Source organism: Brassica oleracea, chromosome C8 (genome assembly GCF_000695525.1).
Source record: "Brassica oleracea var. oleracea cultivar TO1000 chromosome C8, BOL, whole genome shotgun sequence".
Taxonomy (NCBI): Eukaryota; Viridiplantae; Streptophyta; class Magnoliopsida; order Brassicales; family Brassicaceae; genus Brassica; species Brassica oleracea.
Window position 1 is genome coordinate 41,283,499 of NC_027755.1, and position 17,696 is coordinate 41,301,194.

At 36.0% G+C, this 17,696-nt stretch overlaps 5 protein-coding genes across 5 annotated transcripts; 4 read left to right on the plus strand and 1 right to left on the minus strand.

The window, feature by feature from the left end:
• The first annotated feature begins 1,385 nt into the window (after positions 1-1,385).
• LOC106310064 (polygalacturonase At1g48100-like) lies at positions 1,386-4,200 on the plus strand. The gene is made up of 6 exons (XM_013747258.1): positions 1,386-1,941; positions 2,038-2,205; positions 2,435-2,482; positions 2,568-2,775; positions 3,245-3,329; positions 3,441-4,200. The coding sequence occupies exons 1-6, from the start codon at positions 1,480-1,482 to the stop codon at positions 3,949-3,951; spliced, it is 1,482 nt and encodes a 493-aa protein (XP_013602712.1). The 5' UTR covers positions 1,386-1,479; the 3' UTR covers positions 3,952-4,200.
• Positions 4,201-11,002: 6,802 nt separating this feature from the next.
• Positions 11,003-11,631, plus strand: LOC106310501 (protein NIM1-INTERACTING 1-like). The gene has a single exon (XM_013747733.1). It carries the CDS (start codon positions 11,029-11,031, stop codon positions 11,470-11,472), a length of 444 nt encoding a protein of 147 aa, XP_013603187.1. The 5' UTR covers positions 11,003-11,028; the 3' UTR covers positions 11,473-11,631.
• A 574-nt stretch (positions 11,632-12,205) lies between these two features.
• Positions 12,206-13,212, plus strand: LOC106309662 (ADP-ribosylation factor 1-like). The gene is made up of 5 exons (XM_013746742.1): positions 12,206-12,459; positions 12,552-12,628; positions 12,710-12,829; positions 12,903-13,042; positions 13,128-13,212. Exons 1-5 carry the CDS (start codon positions 12,309-12,311, stop codon positions 13,210-13,212), a joined length of 573 nt encoding a protein of 190 aa, XP_013602196.1. The 5' UTR covers positions 12,206-12,308.
• Positions 13,213-13,223: 11 nt separating this feature from the next.
• LOC106309661 (cytochrome c oxidase assembly protein COX11, mitochondrial-like) lies at positions 13,224-15,050 on the minus strand. The gene is made up of 8 exons (XM_013746741.1): positions 14,958-15,050; positions 14,732-14,856; positions 14,319-14,628; positions 14,165-14,217; positions 13,992-14,064; positions 13,795-13,899; positions 13,629-13,709; positions 13,224-13,549 (listed from the first exon to the last, which is right to left on the minus strand). The coding sequence occupies exons 2-8, from the start codon at positions 14,812-14,814 to the stop codon at positions 13,394-13,396; spliced, it is 861 nt and encodes a 286-aa protein (XP_013602195.1). The 5' UTR covers positions 14,815-14,856; positions 14,958-15,050; the 3' UTR covers positions 13,224-13,393.
• Positions 15,051-15,395: 345 nt separating this feature from the next.
• Positions 15,396-15,830, plus strand: LOC106309427 (leucine-rich repeat extensin-like protein 6). Its single transcript, XM_013746454.1, has one exon. It carries the CDS (start codon positions 15,396-15,398, stop codon positions 15,828-15,830), a length of 435 nt encoding a protein of 144 aa, XP_013601908.1.
• Positions 15,831-17,696: the final 1,866 nt, after the last annotated feature.

A 17,696-nucleotide genomic window follows, 5' to 3' on the forward strand; every position in this document is an offset into this window, starting at 1 on the left:
TATCCTCCAGAAAAGTTTTTCAAAGTGGGTATAAACTAAAATAAAGAGGATGAGAGATATTGTAAGACCTCCTAGGGTGAAGAAAAAACCATTTAAGAGATGGCATTTTAAGACAAACTTTAGGTGTGCATAAGAACTTTATTATTGGGAGCTTTTCATCCAGTTTTTTTCTTTTTGAGAAATTTCAAATTTTGCATAATAAGACACTCCAAAAATTATAATCAAATCTATATATTAAAACCAAAAATTGGATTCAGTCCAATTTGACAGCTGGTTTGATTCAGAACCGCAAGCTTACATGCCCACATTCACCTTGGCTGCAACTAAAATGTTATTTTGTGGAATAAAATTATTTAAAATACATTCCATAAAATTTCATAAAATATTTACCAATTACAATAAAATATTTTTAAAAACAATTCTACACGTTCCATTTTGGAAATAAAACAGAAAAAAAATATTTTGTAAAACCTATTTTCTTACTCAGGATTTTAAATCCTCGTGAATAAATAGAATGTATATAATTTACTAATATCATTTTTACATTTAATCCATCATTCCATTTTTCTATTTCACAAATAATCATCCTTATTATTCGGTATTCCTTATTGGAAAAACATGTTACAGCTATTGCCTTAAACTGTACCATAAGTATACGTAAGAATATATTATTTAAAAATTATTAAGATTAATTTTTTTTTTGGTCTAAATGTTAAAATATACAAATATTAAGATTTAATTGATTTCTAATATCTGATGTAGTCAATCATTTTCATATTATGAGGATATGTATTATGTAATTTTGATTTTAGAAACTAGTATTAATGTAGATACTCCCATGCATGCCGCATCCATAATAATATTCGTTCCCGAATACGTGGCCATAAATTTTCCCAAGGATTAAACTCAATTCAAAATTACACCAAACGATTAGTCTCATACTAGAGATAAACACCAGCAACCAAAAAGAATATTAGGAAAAAAAAAAAGAAATGGAAACCAAACAAAAAGCCGCGGTAAACTTTACCTACACTACACTTGTTTTTTTTTTTTTATCAAAACACTACACTTGTAACCGGGCCTCGTGGTCTGGTGGTAAAAGAACATCGGCTGAGGTGCCCGCCATCACGAGTTCGAGACCCGGCCACGGAATGACTTAAGCCCCCTGGTGGGTACAGACGCAGGCTGGTTCCGGATTCAGGGGGATTAGTCGGTTGGTCACGGCCGCCGGATCACCTCCTGATTAAAAAAAAAAAAAAAAAAAACACTACACTTGTTCAAATTAAAATAACATTAGGTTTCCACTTCCTATAGCCCACGACGTTGCAGTATATATATAAAGGAACCAGGCTTGTCTGCTTTTGATGCATTAACATTTCCAAGAAGCATTCTAAACTTAGTGAGTGCGACTCTCTTCTTACACACTTTTTGTCCAACATTCACCTCAAAATCACCAAAAATAAAAACATTTTCAATCCAATGAAAATGTTAATTTCTTCTTATACTCGCAACCAAATCCTTTGTTTCATCGCACTAATTATCACACTAACCTCTTTAACTGAATCCCGATACCATCACCACAAAGAGAAACACAAACACAATAGCCATAACCATCACTCTTCAAAACCAGAACCACCTTCTTCCTCAATCTCTCAGCCTCCTACTCCTCCTCCGGGCCCTGATGACTCGCCGTCACCGTCACTACCACCGTCACCTTCCGACGACCCTGAAGAAGACAACAATGGAGTCTACGACGTGAGAAAGTTCGGTGCGGTCGGAGATGGTGCCGCAGACGACACGGAAGCATTCAAAACGGCGTGGGACTCATCATGTAGCAACGGGAACGACACCGTTTCTGTTTTGCTTGTTCCTTACGGCTACACATTTATGATCCAGTCTACTATTTTTACCGGTCCTTGCCATTCTTACCAATTATTCCAAGTATTATTTCTCTTCCTAAAAAATCTAAACGTTTTGATATACTATAGACAATTATATCAAATGGGATTGGTTTTAATAACATTTTTATTGATATAGGTGGACGGGACCATTGTAACACCAGATGGACCTGAATCGTGGCCGAGCAATATAAGTAAAAGACAATGGCTTGTTTTCTATAGAGTCAACGGAATGGCTTTGAAAGGCGCCGGAGTTATAGATGGCCGGGGGCAGAAATGGTGGGATCTTCCCTGCAAACCTCACCGGGTAATTGACTAAAATAATTAGGACATCTTAAAACCATGTGGTCTTAAATATTGTACTATTCATTCATACTGTTTTAGGAAATTTTTCCAAGCATTTACACCAATTTACAGTTTATTTTAATTTTATTTATAAATGAATGTAAAACTCTACAATCATGGAAAGCTGACTCTATAAGTGAAATGGCATATATACAATATTTATAACTAATTATTTTGTTATTTTTCTACAGACTGTCAACAAATCTGCAATTGTTGCTGGCCCTTGCGACAGCCCCATTGTAAGTTCAACATAAAAATTTACGTACTAATTTACGACCCGATTTTTTAAATTGCTCTGGTAACTAATGAATTAAATGCATGCAGGCTTTGAGGTTCTTTATGAGTTCGAATCTAACGGTGGAAGGTCTACAAATAAAAAACAGCCCGCAGTTTCATTTCAGATTCGACGGTTGTCAAGGAGTTCACGTCGAGTCCCTTCACATCACTGCTCCGCCGTTAAGTCCCAACACTGACGGCATCCACATCGAAAACTCTAACTCCGTTACCATCTACAACTCGGTCATCTCCAACGGTAAAAAGACTTACATGTTATATATAGAGTGATTTACGCTTGGCAGTTTTAGACAATTTATTACACTTTATAAATGTAACTTTGTCAAAAAGAAAACTTTAGTTAGAAAAACAAACCGATAACCGGTTTATAAATGAAACTTTAAAAATACTAAAAAAACAAGCAAACCAAAAAGGTTCAAAAATGCGGTAGCGATCGAATAAATAAAATTTATTGTATTTGACATCGGCCAATAAAATATTTGGTTGATTAACGGATCAAATTGGCTGTGCAATATGTTTATGCGCCCTTAGATCAAACTTTATCAAAAAAGAAAAAAAACATATATAATATTTGGACAAATCCTTTCAAACTAAATATAAATTTACATAATACAACAAAATAAGTTAAGAAGAATAAATAGATTTCAACAAAAGTAAAGCGAAATGATTCTTGTCTGAACAATTAAAGTCATGCTTCCAATTTGCAGGAGATGATTGCGTGTCTATTGGTTCGGGATCCTACGATGTTGATATACGGAATCTTACCTGTGGACCCGGTGGCCATGGAATTAGGTTTGTTATCTCTCTTTAATTTGATTAATCTGATTAAAAACACTTGTTATGGCATAATAGATCCCAACCAATAACTATTTACTAAAACGTCATTATATACTAAATTTTTAGTATTGGAAGTTTGGGCAATCACAACTCACATGCATGCGTCTCAAACATAACCGTCAGAGACTCGGTCATAAAGTACTCCAACAATGGAGTTCGGATCAAAACATGGCAAGGTGGATTCGGTTCGGTCTCAGGCGTGACGTTCAACAACATCCACGTGGAGTCAGTCCGTAACCCAATAATCATTGACCAATACTATTGCATGACCAAAGACTGTGCCAATAAAACATCTGCCGTTTTCGTATCTGATATTACATACCAAGGCATCAAAGGAACTTATGATATTCGAAGTCCTCCAATGCATTTTGGATGCAGCGATGCAGTTCCATGCACGAATCTAACTCTTTCGGGTATCGAGTTGCTTCCAGCAAAAGGCGAAATCGTTGTGGATCCATTTTGTTGGAATGCTTATGGAATTGTGGAAGAGCTTTCGATTCCTCCGGTTTGGTGTCTCATGTCCGATCCTCCCACGGCGTTGCAAGGTGCTCTTGTTAACAAGTGTGGTTCACCGTGATTTGCATAATCGGATCAATAATTGATCAGTTAGGCTATATTCTAAACTCTTACGTGATTTTAGAGGGAAATGTATATAAGTGTGAGGAGAATCATTTTCTTGATTCTTCGTTGAGGAGTGGCACATTTTATTTGCCTCTCCAAGTATTTTTAAATCGTGTTTAATTTTCATTTGATGATTTTTGTAATGTGTGTTTAACTATTGATGGCGTGATATGATTTATATAAAAATAAGATTGTGTTTTATCTACGATGTTATACATCCCTATACGGACAGTTCTTTTTTTTTCCGTGAGTGAGTATATATATAATTTTTTGGTGTGCAATTTAATTATGTGAGACAATTTTCAAAAAAAAAAAATTTAATTATGTGACAGGATATATAAAGTAGTGGATTTAACTGAGTAGAAAGTCGAAAGAATATTCCAACTTTTTGATGTTGTCTTGGTCTCTTCTCTTGGTAGGTCGAACTAATAATATCGTATATATTTCTCAAAAAGTAATACTGAAAATGCACTATGTTCATCGATCTCTCGACGTGTAGCTTTCGTAGTCAAGAATGTGTATCTAGTTAATCGTTAATCAATTAATCACATAATGAATGATAAAGGAAAATCAAACGGTTTAAAATTTTGTTTTTGATCGATGACGCATATATTTATCTATCATTATTATTTGACATACATTGTTAAATTTGACGAATTCCGCATTTTGCAAACTAAAATAGAATAATCTCATATACAAAACGATAGCTATCTAGTTTCAGTGGGCAAAACCTTTTTTTAAAACACTTTAAACCCGAACAGTCTTTATTTATGTGTTTTGGTCCACGCGACTTCCAGAACTTTAATATCTCCCTTCTAGCCAAGACCAGCTGGAGACTCTTGCAGAACCCGAACGGTCTTTTGGGGAGAGTTCTGTTTGGGAAGTACTGTCCTGATACCAACTTCCTCCTAGCTTCGAGCTCTAGCGCTATGCCTCATGGATGGAGAAGCATTCTTTTGGGAAGGGACCTTCGCTTGAAGAATTTGGGATGGATCGTTGGGGACGGAAGCTCGATCAATATCTGGAACGACCCTTGGCTGAGCCTGAATGTACAAATGAGACCAATGGGACCATCAGGAGAAGAGCACATGCTCCTCACGGTTGCAGATCTTTTGATCCCTGAGACACGAGAATGGGACATACAGAGAATCAACCTGATCTTACCAGACTACAAAGACTTGATCACGAACCTCAAACCAAGCCGCACCGGGGCTCCGGACAAACTTATCTGGCTGGGAACAAAATCCGGCGATTACACCACCAAGTCAGGGTACTATACTACGGTTAATGGAGAGGAGTTGTTTGCTAGAAACCAGGGTGGTGCGAACTTCAAATGGAGCACTAATGTATGGAACTTGCCATGTGCACCAAAAGTGAAACTGTTCTCATGGAAACTACTCAAAGGAGCACTGCCGGTTGGCGAACAGCTACTAGAGAGACACATTGTTGTTGACCCCCTTTGTAAGAGGTGCGGCTGCTCAGAATCTATTACTCATCTCTTCTTCCAGTGTAGGTTTGCACAGCAAGTCTGGCAACTAGCCCCTTTCACGTCCGAACTGGATTTCAGAGGAATGATAGATTTAATGTCTAGCTGGACCTCTTTCTGTGCGAAACAATGTCTCCCCCCTGCAGGTATAACGTCGGGCTCTCTATTTCCTTGGATCCTATGGATGCTGTGGAAAGCTCGAAACAACTTTGTCTTTGATGGCCACTCTGCCTCCCTAGAAACTACATTGTCCTCTGCCATTGCACTAGCACGTGAATGGTCAAGGGAAGTGAAGAAGGAACCAGCGCGTCACCTCCACAAGCCCACACAGGGCAAGGCTCCTCCAGCGGGCGCAGTGGTTGTTCGATCTGATGCGGCATGGTCCAGCGCAAACAATTCAGCCGGCTTGGGATGGGTTATCCTCTTTAGCTCTGGTAACCAATCCTTCAAAGCAAAGACAAGGTGTGTGGGATCTCTGCTCATAGCTGAGAGTCTTGCTCTCCGCGAAGCAATCATCACCTGTCAAAATCTGCAAATCAAGACGGTTCTCTTTGAATCTGATGCCTCTCAACTTGTTAAATCTATCACCGACGGCCACTGCCCTACCGAGCTCTATGGGGTGGTCTCAGATATCTTGTTTTATGCTTCTGCATTTGAGTTTGTCAATTTTTCTTGGATTCCCCGAGAAAGAAATGTAATAGCTGATAGGTTGGCAAAGGATGCCCTGCTTGTATCCGAAACATTGTTTGTTGGGGATGCTTTTACTGCCCCCAATTAACCACCTAATCAATTAAATTCGTGTTCAAAAAAAAAAATTAAACACTTTAAACCACTGGGCAGTGAGCAAAACCTTTATTTATGTGTTTTGGTCCACCAAAGGGGAAGCTCGCGCTTTCCCGCCTACTTCCCACGACCTCTCTCCTTGGTCTGCTAGTCTGTTTGCTTGTACATCCTCTAACTGTTTTGTTGTAACCTAGCTTATCATGTTTCACTGGCACACCGGAGTTGTAAGTTCCGTTTATCCCCTTTTCGGGTTGAAGATAATGAATATTTTTAATTTTTAAAAAAAAATTAAAGTAGAGAACATAGGTTTGCTTCAAATAACAAGAAGGTACAGAACGAATTATCAAGACAAAGTGTGAAACAAAATTCCAGGAATATTTGTAGGTTAATAGTACAACCTGCCATTTTCCCCTTTTAACCAGAAATTTTCCTTTTTTAACCAGAAAACATTTTTTCTTTTTCTTTTCCAACAAAATTTCCTTTGACGATTAATAATTCTGTGTCGAGATCCTTTTTACTTTTGGACTTCTAAAGGTTTTTGTTTGTTTGTTAAGACTTCTAAAGTTGATAACTTATGATCAACTTGTTTAAAGTTTAACTGGTTCACCTCCGCACGCGCAGCCACTTGATCACATATATCTTCATTTATACACAAATATAAACGTATGCATGCAACATTGCGATATCAGATTATTTTTAATTTGATCTGAATTTTACGAGACAGCTTAAATTTGAATACGAGCAACATTGCGATATGTAAATCAACGCATACATCATAATTTTGTTTGAAGTAGAAATTAATGTTAACGTGTGTTTTAACTTATGTATGTATGTTTTTTGGTATAAATGTTACGATTGTATGTTCTTTGCTACTTTTGCATAAAGAGGTAAATTCTAATTATGGAATCAATCACGCGTATGTGTGTATATGCAATTATACAACAGAAGAAATATAGTACTTTCTTTTTGAGGTTAAAGAAAACTGAAAAAGCTTACAATGCCACCCGAAGATTCTAGGTTCCGACTCTCGTTTCTGAAAATATGAATATATTATCGTACGTTAAAAGATTAATAGTTTTATAACAAATTGAGAAGTTTGGTGGGTCGCAATTGGAATGTTAGACACACCCCACCTCCGATTCTCCCCTTTTTCGGTGTGACCACGTAATCACAGTTTAACGTATATTAACATTAAATATAACTATATGTTTGGTAAAGTAATCGGTAAATCTATGTGTAATACTATTTTTTTTTGATAACCCCGGCCCCACCGAAGTGGTCTAGACTAGAAACCGAAGTGAGCATGGACGCTGCCAGGGCGTCACCATGTGGCTCACCGTGTAACGGTCTTCGGTCTCGGATGCTGCAGCCCACATGTAAATTCCGCAGTGGCCAAGGTTCGAACCGGACGTGTAATACTATTTTACTTGATACCCGGTAACTTGAAAGCGTACGTAAAGAAAAAAGTGATTGCCCAAAAAAAATGGTAAAAAGAAACTGAGGTATATTTTAACTGAAAATGTTTGGACTAAATTAATCATGTTAATGTTAGACTAATCCTTAGTTAGTATGCTAATGATCTAGTCGCAAATTGAACCTTAGCATTTTAATGTAATAGAAACATAATCGTCAAATAAACAAACAAATAGATTATGTATATTTCTCTACCTAGCCATGGTTTTTTTTGTAAAATGTGATAATCATATGTTTTAATATTATATTTAATAATCAAAATTTATTTAAGAGAAAAAGATAAAAATAGCACTAAATCAAGTTTTTGTTCCCAAACTAGCACTTAAGGTCAAAAGTCACAAAAATAGCACTTAATCTTTTATCAAAAGTCACAAACTTAGAGTTTAGGGTTTAGGGTTTAGAGTTGAGAAATGAGGTTTTGGGGATAAGATTTCAAATTTTGAAAAATAAAAAAATTAAAACTTTCAAAGGATAAACTTAGAAATGTGCTATTTTGGTCATTTTAGTTTTTGAGTGCTATTTTTGTGATATAAACTTGGAAATGTGCTATTTTGGAGATTTGCCCTTTATTTAATCTAGCCCAGATATATATTTTTAATTAATCTCATATGCTATACATACATAAATATATATATATATATCGACGCATTTCTTTGCATCGATATTTTACAAAATGAGATTAACCTTAAGAGTTGGTTATATGAATCATCAGAAGTTTACAAAAACGACCAATCATGGAGGAATAAGTTAATAGAAACGAGTGGAGATATCATAATTTTTTTTTTTTGTAAACTGGCTTTCTGAGGTTAACTCATAATTCATAAATGATAGTTTAAGATTCTTCTTCTCGCTTTTCTGCATTATCTCCTCTACCTTATCACTATGCCCATCACATTCATATCCTCTCCATAGGCCATTCCCAATTCTAATAAGACGAGGCGTATCAAAAATGTCTTCTTAAATTGTCAATGAATCCTCCTAAATTTATTTGTTTCCCCCCACTTTCTAGTCTACTAGTATAGACTCTTATCTTTGAACGATTAAAAATAAGAGTTTGTAGTATTTGTTTGTCACTGCTGCAGAGAGTGTATTATCACATATTGACATGTCAATAAAAAATGATGTCAAAACTTTTTTTATCATAGTTTTTATTTGTTTCTTTATGTTGTAACTGAATGAATTACTCATTGATCGATCTGAGGCGTTAGCTAACAAACTATTTTTGTTTATTACATCAACATTCTGTAATATTATTATTATTATTATTATTATTATTATTATTATTATTATTATCATTATTATTATTATCATCATATTTAACAATAGAATGATTATAAAACCACGTATTGCATGGTTGCATTTTTTAGTTTCTACTATTGTCAGATAATTACTTTTTGTTTGCTCAAAAAAAAATTACTTTTTTTTTTGTTGTCAAACAACCATAATAATTACTAACCTCAATAAATCCAATGTTAATGGTTATGCCTCTAATAGTAATACATATGTTGTGTTGTGTATTTTTTATGAATATGAAAGAGAATATTTACGAACTAAAGATTCAAAAAGAAAAAGAAAGAATAAAGGCTTTAACAAAAAAAAGAATAATAGTTGCCTTCGACCCTAACAGTAACAGCCTTATGAATAACAGTCACTCTTACAATGTCGCAGTGAATAAAAAGTGATTATTATTCTCAATTTATTATGCATGTGTCTGGATTCGAATCAGGAAAATGGGAGTTGAAAAGACAAATCTAGAGGGAGAGATTAGCTTTGATAGAATATTAGACTATTAGTATAACATTAAGTGTTTAGAAGAAAAATAAGAGAATATGGCGCAAATATGAAGCTTTTAAGAAGTTTAATTTAAATACGTCCTAGTACTAATAGATTACGTTTTCTCCTTTTCCCATAAGATGTAGAGATTTATGAGTGAGCCTTTGTGGATCGTCGTGTGCCAAAAGTTTATACATATTAATATCTAATACATGTTTTATGAGTGAGCCTTTGTGGATCGTCGTGTGCCAAAAGTTTATACATATTAATATCTAGTGATTTTTTTCTAAATCCAATGTTATGATAGTCATGAGTTTACTACAGGCAATGTTTTGCAAAGGAATGTTGTTTCTCCCAATAAAGAGAAATTGTTTAACAAATCCCAACCTACAACAATCAAATTTTGAGATGTTTTCATACCTTTAGGCCCATTAGACTACTGATCCATGTTCTATGACAGCAATCTTAACGAACCCATTGGGCCATGGATTTCTCGAATCTCGCCTTTGATAAATGTGCGATTACGGAAGACGAGAACAAACTTGCTACTTTAGTCTTTTTCATACGTCTACCGAACATTGAATCATTTTAAATTATGCGTTAGTTGTTGTCTTTGTTTCTTTCTTCGTGTCGGGACAGTTCCGTGTTAGTAAATTCAATTAAACATTTTTTTGTGGAAAACCAGAGATATAGTTAGGTTCATTATTAAAGAACAAAACGAGAAGATTTATTTTTATTTATATGGATTAATAACTTGTTTATATATGCAAGTAGCCGACAACTTATAATTTGATTCGAAAAATCTTTATACAATCTCATCATTTCGAACAGATGTTAGTATGACGAGTATTTTTATGAGTTTTTTAATTATACAATACTACTCACTCATTCAAAAAAAGTTTCCAGGAAAATTGATCTAACGGTTCAGAAAAGAGAATAATGTAGGATCGATCCACTGGATCTTTCTTTCTGTCGCGACCTACCATGAGTAAAGTAAACGCAAGTTTCAAGTCAAGGTGTTGATGATGAATACCAATTATAATGTGTCAAGAATACGTCACCACGATGACGTAATCTCATAACTGCTTCATGTCGTTTTATCCACAAAGATCATCATCTGACGCAATCGAAACGTTGGTATCTCCGCATTCTTTTACCTTTGTACCCCTCTTTGTCGATTTTTTCTTCCAAAAACGTTTTCAAAGTGTTTGAATTGTTTTTCTTTTGGGAAATTAAACATACAAATATCAAAGTCTTTTTTTTTGACTAAAAGTACCAAAGTCCATAGTTTATTACATACAAATTAATTTTTGGAGTATTTCTGGTTTAAAATATAGTATTGTTAAAGAATAAAGCTAGAATAAAAGTTAAGAAAGACTAAAAGGAGCTGAGGACAGGTTGTTTTTGTCATTTTGCTAAGAAGTTTCGTGACGTCTAATTCTTCCTTTAAACAGACAAATATAGGAATATTAACCCATCTCACTCACTCAAGTTTCCAAACTCATTTTCACTTGGTAAATGTATCCCAAACAACTTAATCTACACGATTGCCCCTCTAATGCCCTTAAGACCATGAAGAACGAGAAGGACCAAAATGTGGAGATCAAGGAGGTCAACATGATCGACAAGAGAGAAAGAGAAGAGGAAGAGGAAGAAGAGAGGAAGATTGATACGTTCTTTAAGCTTATCAAAACGTATCAAGAAGCACGAAAACGAAGACGTGAAGAGTTCACTGGGAACTCTGGCGAGGCGAGGAAGAAATGGAACGGGGGAGAGAGATCCTGCGTTGTGGTCCCGGCGTTTCTTCCGGAAGATTTCTCTGAGTGTCGTATGGATTTGAAGCCAGTGATGGTTGTTGCTGATCACAAGGAAGATGATATCAAGTTGAAAGAAGAGGAAGATGAAGAAGCAAAGAAGGAGGGACAAGAAGAGACGGGTTTAGATCTTAATCTTGCATTGTAGTATATTAATCTATTTTTTCTGTTCTTTTCTTTTAATTTCTCACTTTCACTTAGGATTTGGGACTTGACTTATAAATATTTCAGTTTAACTCGAAAGTGTGTCCGATCAAACTAAGCTGGAACATTGGTCTCAATAAATCGCTAGACGGTACTTACTTTATAAGGAATTAGTGATTATGTGGCCGTCTAAACCGATTTAACAACACGCTTTACCAAATTATTGATATAGTTCCATGTTCAAACAAAGCTCAAGGCAGAAATCACCCCATAGATATACCCAAATAGATCAAAATCATCTGATACCATGAGACCTGGTAGTGTGCGGTAAGATCCATGTATCGACGAATGGGAGATGTGAACTGAACGTAACCAGGAATTCCGAGCACTCCATGTCGAACGGGACATCTGAAATTCATTTCTGCAGCACGCATTACTTTGACAATGGATGCAGAACGAACAGGCGCAAATGCAGACACGTCAATGTTTGACTGTGGCTGTCCTCTATATGCGCAAATGCAGACACATTCTCTGTCTATTGGCAACTTTATTGATAAACAAAGGAGAAAGTCTTGAAACTGATTGCACCAAGTCAACTGGTTGACTTTAGTTGTGATCTCTCAGATCCTGAAACGGACCACACACAACTCCTAAATCTTAATGCCTAAGCTTTGAACTAGTTGACTTTGAAACTCACAACAAGGTTGGTTCTCTCTCTCACAATCTCAAAGCTATTTTTTCTCTAAAGCCCAATCCTCAGATTCATCTCCTTTTGTTGTTGTTTTCCGGGTCTCTAAAGTCAACTTAGTTGCAGAATTTGATCGTTGCTGATTCAAGAAGATGGGGACAACACTGGGGAAGCCCTTTGTCGGTTTATTCCAAGAAACCGAACCGAGAATAGTGTTATTCGGCCTCCCCGGTACCGGAAAATCATCGATACTCCACAAACTCAAAACAGGTGAAGTGCTTTCCACAAACATGCCCACCGTTGGTAAGTAAAAGCAAAGCACATCATACTTTTTCTTATTCACATCATTGTTTTCATATAAACTATTCAAACAAAGAAGGGATCAATGCTTCTAGGATTAGACATGGAAAGCTTTAAATACAAGAACTCGAGCTTCTATTTCGTTGAAATGGGCGGGCAATATCGGTATAGGGTATGTTAAGTCGTTTTCTTTTCACACCAGCTTAAAAACAAAAACATTTAATATCCATACCTCATGATGGCTTTGGTGCCGATGATACCGTTATGGAAACATTACTTTCAACAAGTATCAGGGTTTGTGTACGTGGTCGATACCAAAGACAGAGAGCGAATGGAAGAGACAAAGAGTTTCCTTCACATGGTGATGGATGAGGTAACAAACCATGTCTCTTTTAAACATCTAGCAAGTTGTGTATAATGCCAAACATTTGATTCCCTAGATTCAGATACAGGGGAATGTACCGGACAATGTTGCTGTTCTTGTTTATGCAAACAAGCATGAGGTTCCCGGTGCTATGACTGCATATGAGATCAGTAACGAACTTGATCTCGCTTCTCTTCGTCAAAAAAACTGGCAAAGAAACTGGTAAAATGAGATATAAACTACCTTGTCAAGCCTATAATCCAGCAATTAAGATTGATTTTTTCTGATAATTTGTGCTGCTTGTTAGGCATGTTCAGAGCTCATGTGCACTAAGTGGTGACGGTTTACATGAAGGACTCGACTGGCTCCTGAAAAATGCTGAGAGAATGTAACAAAGTTCTGATATTATTTAACGAATCTTCTGTTTCAAGTTATTAAGCTCTTCGCGCTTATAATATTTCCATGTTTCTTAGACATAACTGAAGCACAAAACTAACAGCATAACAAAGATGCCTTCATAAAATTCTACAAAGATTTGAGAGTTTCTCTTTAGAAAAAATAGACAGACACTTTTTACTTGGTTTCTTGAACTGGAACAGAGCTTTTATTGTCGACCGAATCTGAAGTATTTTCCTCGGACACTTTGAAGAAAGTGTAAGACAATATCAGATTGTTGATTCCGTCCATTCTTGGATCAGTCTCAAACTCCGGATCAATATAGAAGAAGACCTGCAAACCAAAGTTAAACGAATGGGACTTAATTAAGGAGTACTAAACTGAAACAAGAAGGAAAGGGTAAGCCACCAACCGGCATGTCGATCTGTTCTCCGGGAAGAAGTCGCTGCTCCTCAAAGCAAAAACATTGTATCTTGTTGAAATAAACTCCCGCCTGGAAAAACCAACAAGAGTTGGAGAATCAATGGAAAGATGTCATAAGAGAAGTTAGATAGTCATTCACCGAGGCTAATACATACCTTCATGGGAGTGACATTGTATGTGGAGACTCCGGTTATTGGAGCTGAGCTTTTGTTTTCAGCAGTGTAAAAGGCCAGCGCGCTTTCTCCTGGCTTTACTCTCACCTTTAACAACATACCAAAACCAAAAGACATATATCAGTAAAAAGCCACACACACATTAACACTCTTCTTGACTTGTGAAGTCTAAAACAAACCTCTCTTTGAGTTGGAGTGAACTTCCACTGCATCCCATCTGCAACATCAGCATTGAACTGCACCACAATCTCCCTGTTTCCGAGACAAAACATGATAAAGAGTATAGTAAGCTACTAATTTCGTCATCAACAAAATTATTATAAAAATAATAAGATGAGAGAGGTAATAACACCTTTCGGTGACGGTGCCAGATTCTGAATGCCTAGCAATCTTCTCCTCAACAGTCTGTACTAGCATAAGTCCCAAAGATTAGGAAAGAGACTACGAATAACTAGGTGATAAGTGAAGGGAATAAACATAAAACAAATGGTGTTATATGTACGTACCTCTTTGCGTTGAACAGTACCTCCATAACCAGTAGCTTGGCAGAACGTTCTATACAATGGCACAGCGGCGTAAGTTAGCCCCACCATGCCAAAGACAACACCAGTTAGGTAGTAGAGCATTTTCTTTGATTTGGTTTCTGTTATCGACTGAGTAGAATACTGTCGATGAGCACCACCGAGCAACATCGATTTAGCAGCAGCGGAATGAGAATTCAAAGGGAAAAACGAAGATGAGCTTCCCCAAAGCGCTCTCTTGCTTCGGAGATTATACTGATTGCCATAACGAGACCAAGGAACAAGAGGCACGGTCCTACAATAAGAAGATTAATTCTTAATTCAAAATCAGAATCTTACATTGAGGAATATTAACGAACAGTTAATCTGCAATCTCAGGAGGGGAGGATCCATTTTACCTCGTTGAATGCAACGATGTTCGATGAAGATTCTCTAAATATGACGAAATTCGAGTCCCTCTACATGCCTTCGACCACGACATGGCCGAAGATTAATGATCTCAATCGATCGATGCAGTGAGACACTACACGAATAACGATGTAAGATTAGATTAAAGAGTGTAACGCATCAAAATAAGAAGAATGCTCTAAGGAGAAAACTAGAGAGAGATCATCGAAGGCTTACCGGTAAACGAACGGCGTTTCTGGTGTAGATATCAAAGACGTCACTTGAAACGACAACCAAAGAGACAGAACAATAACTAAAAACTCAACAAGTCAAAACAACTTGTTTTGTCTGGGTAAGTGGTAAGATTAGTCGGCTCTTTAGATTTTTTGCTGTTCACCTGTAATTGTAAGCCCATTGTATGAAATTGCCCAATTAGGCCCAAATGAAAATATTACGGAATTAATTGTAACCCCATGCAGTGAACTGTCATTGAATTACAAATATTTTCAAGATCTTCAACGTCATTAGGACAATATATTCATTTATTAGTTAGATCCCTATTAAGAATGTTCATATTATGTTATGGTATTAATACACACGTAGAGTCAATAAATACATTCCATAATTTGATCATTTTTATTTTCACAAGTCGAAGTCCAAAAACTCTCTTACGACATGCCGGAGATATTGCGTTTGATGGATCTCACGGCCTCATTCCTCATGGCCGTTGTGTTTCTTGCATCCCCGGTGATGATTGATGCCGCACGTTCTCCAGTTGAAAAGCTCAGCGAGGATCCCATTAAGTGCACATCTTGTATCCAAAATCCACCGCCTCCACCGTCTCCTCCTCCTCCTTCTTGTCCCTCGCCGCCTCCACCATCTCCGCCACCTCCTTCTTCACCACCGCCTCCAAAAATGTCCTACTGCCCACCGCCACCAAAGCAGGAGGTCTACTTTTCGCCGCCGCCACCTCCCCCTTCTTACGTATACGCGTCTCCACCGGGAGACTTGTACCCCGTTGACCATGACTTCGGAGGAGCGGCTGCTGGAGAGATGTTCACCACCGTTATGCTGATTGCGCTTCTAGTTATCGGTTTCATGGTTCTTTGAAAATCAAGGATTGTGGAATGTCTCAATTTTATTGTTTTCATGTAATTTTAATTTTGGAACTTTAGTCAATTTTTTAAAATGAATATTTGTTTCGGTTTAGCGTAAGGGTAATGTTATAGCTAGCTGCTTATAATCAACTCTTTAGTTACTCTCATGATAATTGATGGTTGAATTGATTTAAATTTACAGTTAGGATCCAATCATGTTCCCATCGTTGTTATTTGCATACAAGTGTTAATAGTATAATGAATTGTAGTTAAGTATTGTGACAATTAAATTTTACTGCCACACAAACGACTTATATAGTGTCTCCATAACTGTTAACATCATTGGAGTGCATATGGTGCCTGTGCAGGATCTCAACTAATATTTTCATGATACAGTATAACAAACTAATAGAAAGTGAGTTTGGATTCCGCAAGTTTTAGTTATAAGCTTATGTAGACGGCGTCGCAGATTATAAAGTTGAATAGTGTAATCCCACTGCCTCTATTCACCATCATCTGAGATATTGTTCTATATTTTGCGTTTCTTGTTATGGGGTCCAAGTAAATATTTTACACCTGAATTAACATAATATCTCAATATTTGCCTAGTTAGATACAATATAACAAGCTAGCACACTTGGACTTGCCTAGTACATTGGACCACACAAGATTCAAGAAACTTGGATTGGTGATTTTGATTATGAAATTTGATAAATAACAAAGTCATTATGTTATCTTGTTCGTATGTTTAACATTGGACCACACCTGAATTAACATTATGTTTAATCTGTTTTCGACAGTGCAGTTTTTATATTGTTCGTATGTTCTAAATCGTCGACTACATCACTTCTCTCTTTGTCAACGGTAACATAATAACATTACCGCAAGTCCGAGGGAGTTCTAATGCAATTCTTGAAGAATTGATGAGATTCAGGAAGACTTTCAAGAATTGTCTTTGCAGTTGGGTTGTATCTCTCATCTTGTTCAAAGACCTCTAGCTCCTTAGTGATAAAAAAAAAAAGCAAAAACCAATCCAAGAAAGTATATGTCATTGGGAATAACTTGTGGGTCATTGGTAACATAAAAAAAAGAAAGGATAATACTGCACAAAACTTGTGAAAATTGTTATAAACTTAATCATGTCAAATCAATGCTACATTTTTTTCTACTGAAAATTTGGTCACTTCGCAGATTAATCCTATTACATTTGTCATCCGCAGAACATCACAAACCAAACGTGTAAACAAGATTAAAATAATCAAATTGTTTTACAAGAGATCAATCAATAGTGATTGCTATTGAGCAGATGTGATGCTGCATCATGTTCAAACACATCTAGACCCTTGGTGATGGAAAAACCAACGACCAATCCAAGTAAATATATGTCGTTGGTTAAACCGACAAAAATGAAAAAAATATAAAAATTATTATCAAATTTTTATTATTCATAATCATTAATTGTTATATATATATTATTCATATTAAGTACCATAATTTCTATTTAATAAAAAATACATGATTCTTATATTTTGTATTAATATAATAGTTTTTGGCAATTGAATTTTAGACCTGTAAATTATTGAATTGACTATTATGCTGATACGTAAGCCAAATTTACATCATAATTAAGTGACACATCATCAAATTCTCTTTTGTAATTATTACAAAATATATGATATATAGAGGATTTTTTTTTCAACTAAGTTTTTTGAGAAATTGATTTTGTAAAATCTATGGAAACTATTATTTACTATAGTAAATAGTAGCAATAAGAAAATTAACGCTTTCAAGGATCTATGGAAACTACTACTCCCACTGTTTTGATATGTAAGTGGATGAGGCAGTATCAAGAGTGGAAGGGAAAGGATCCTGGAGAAAG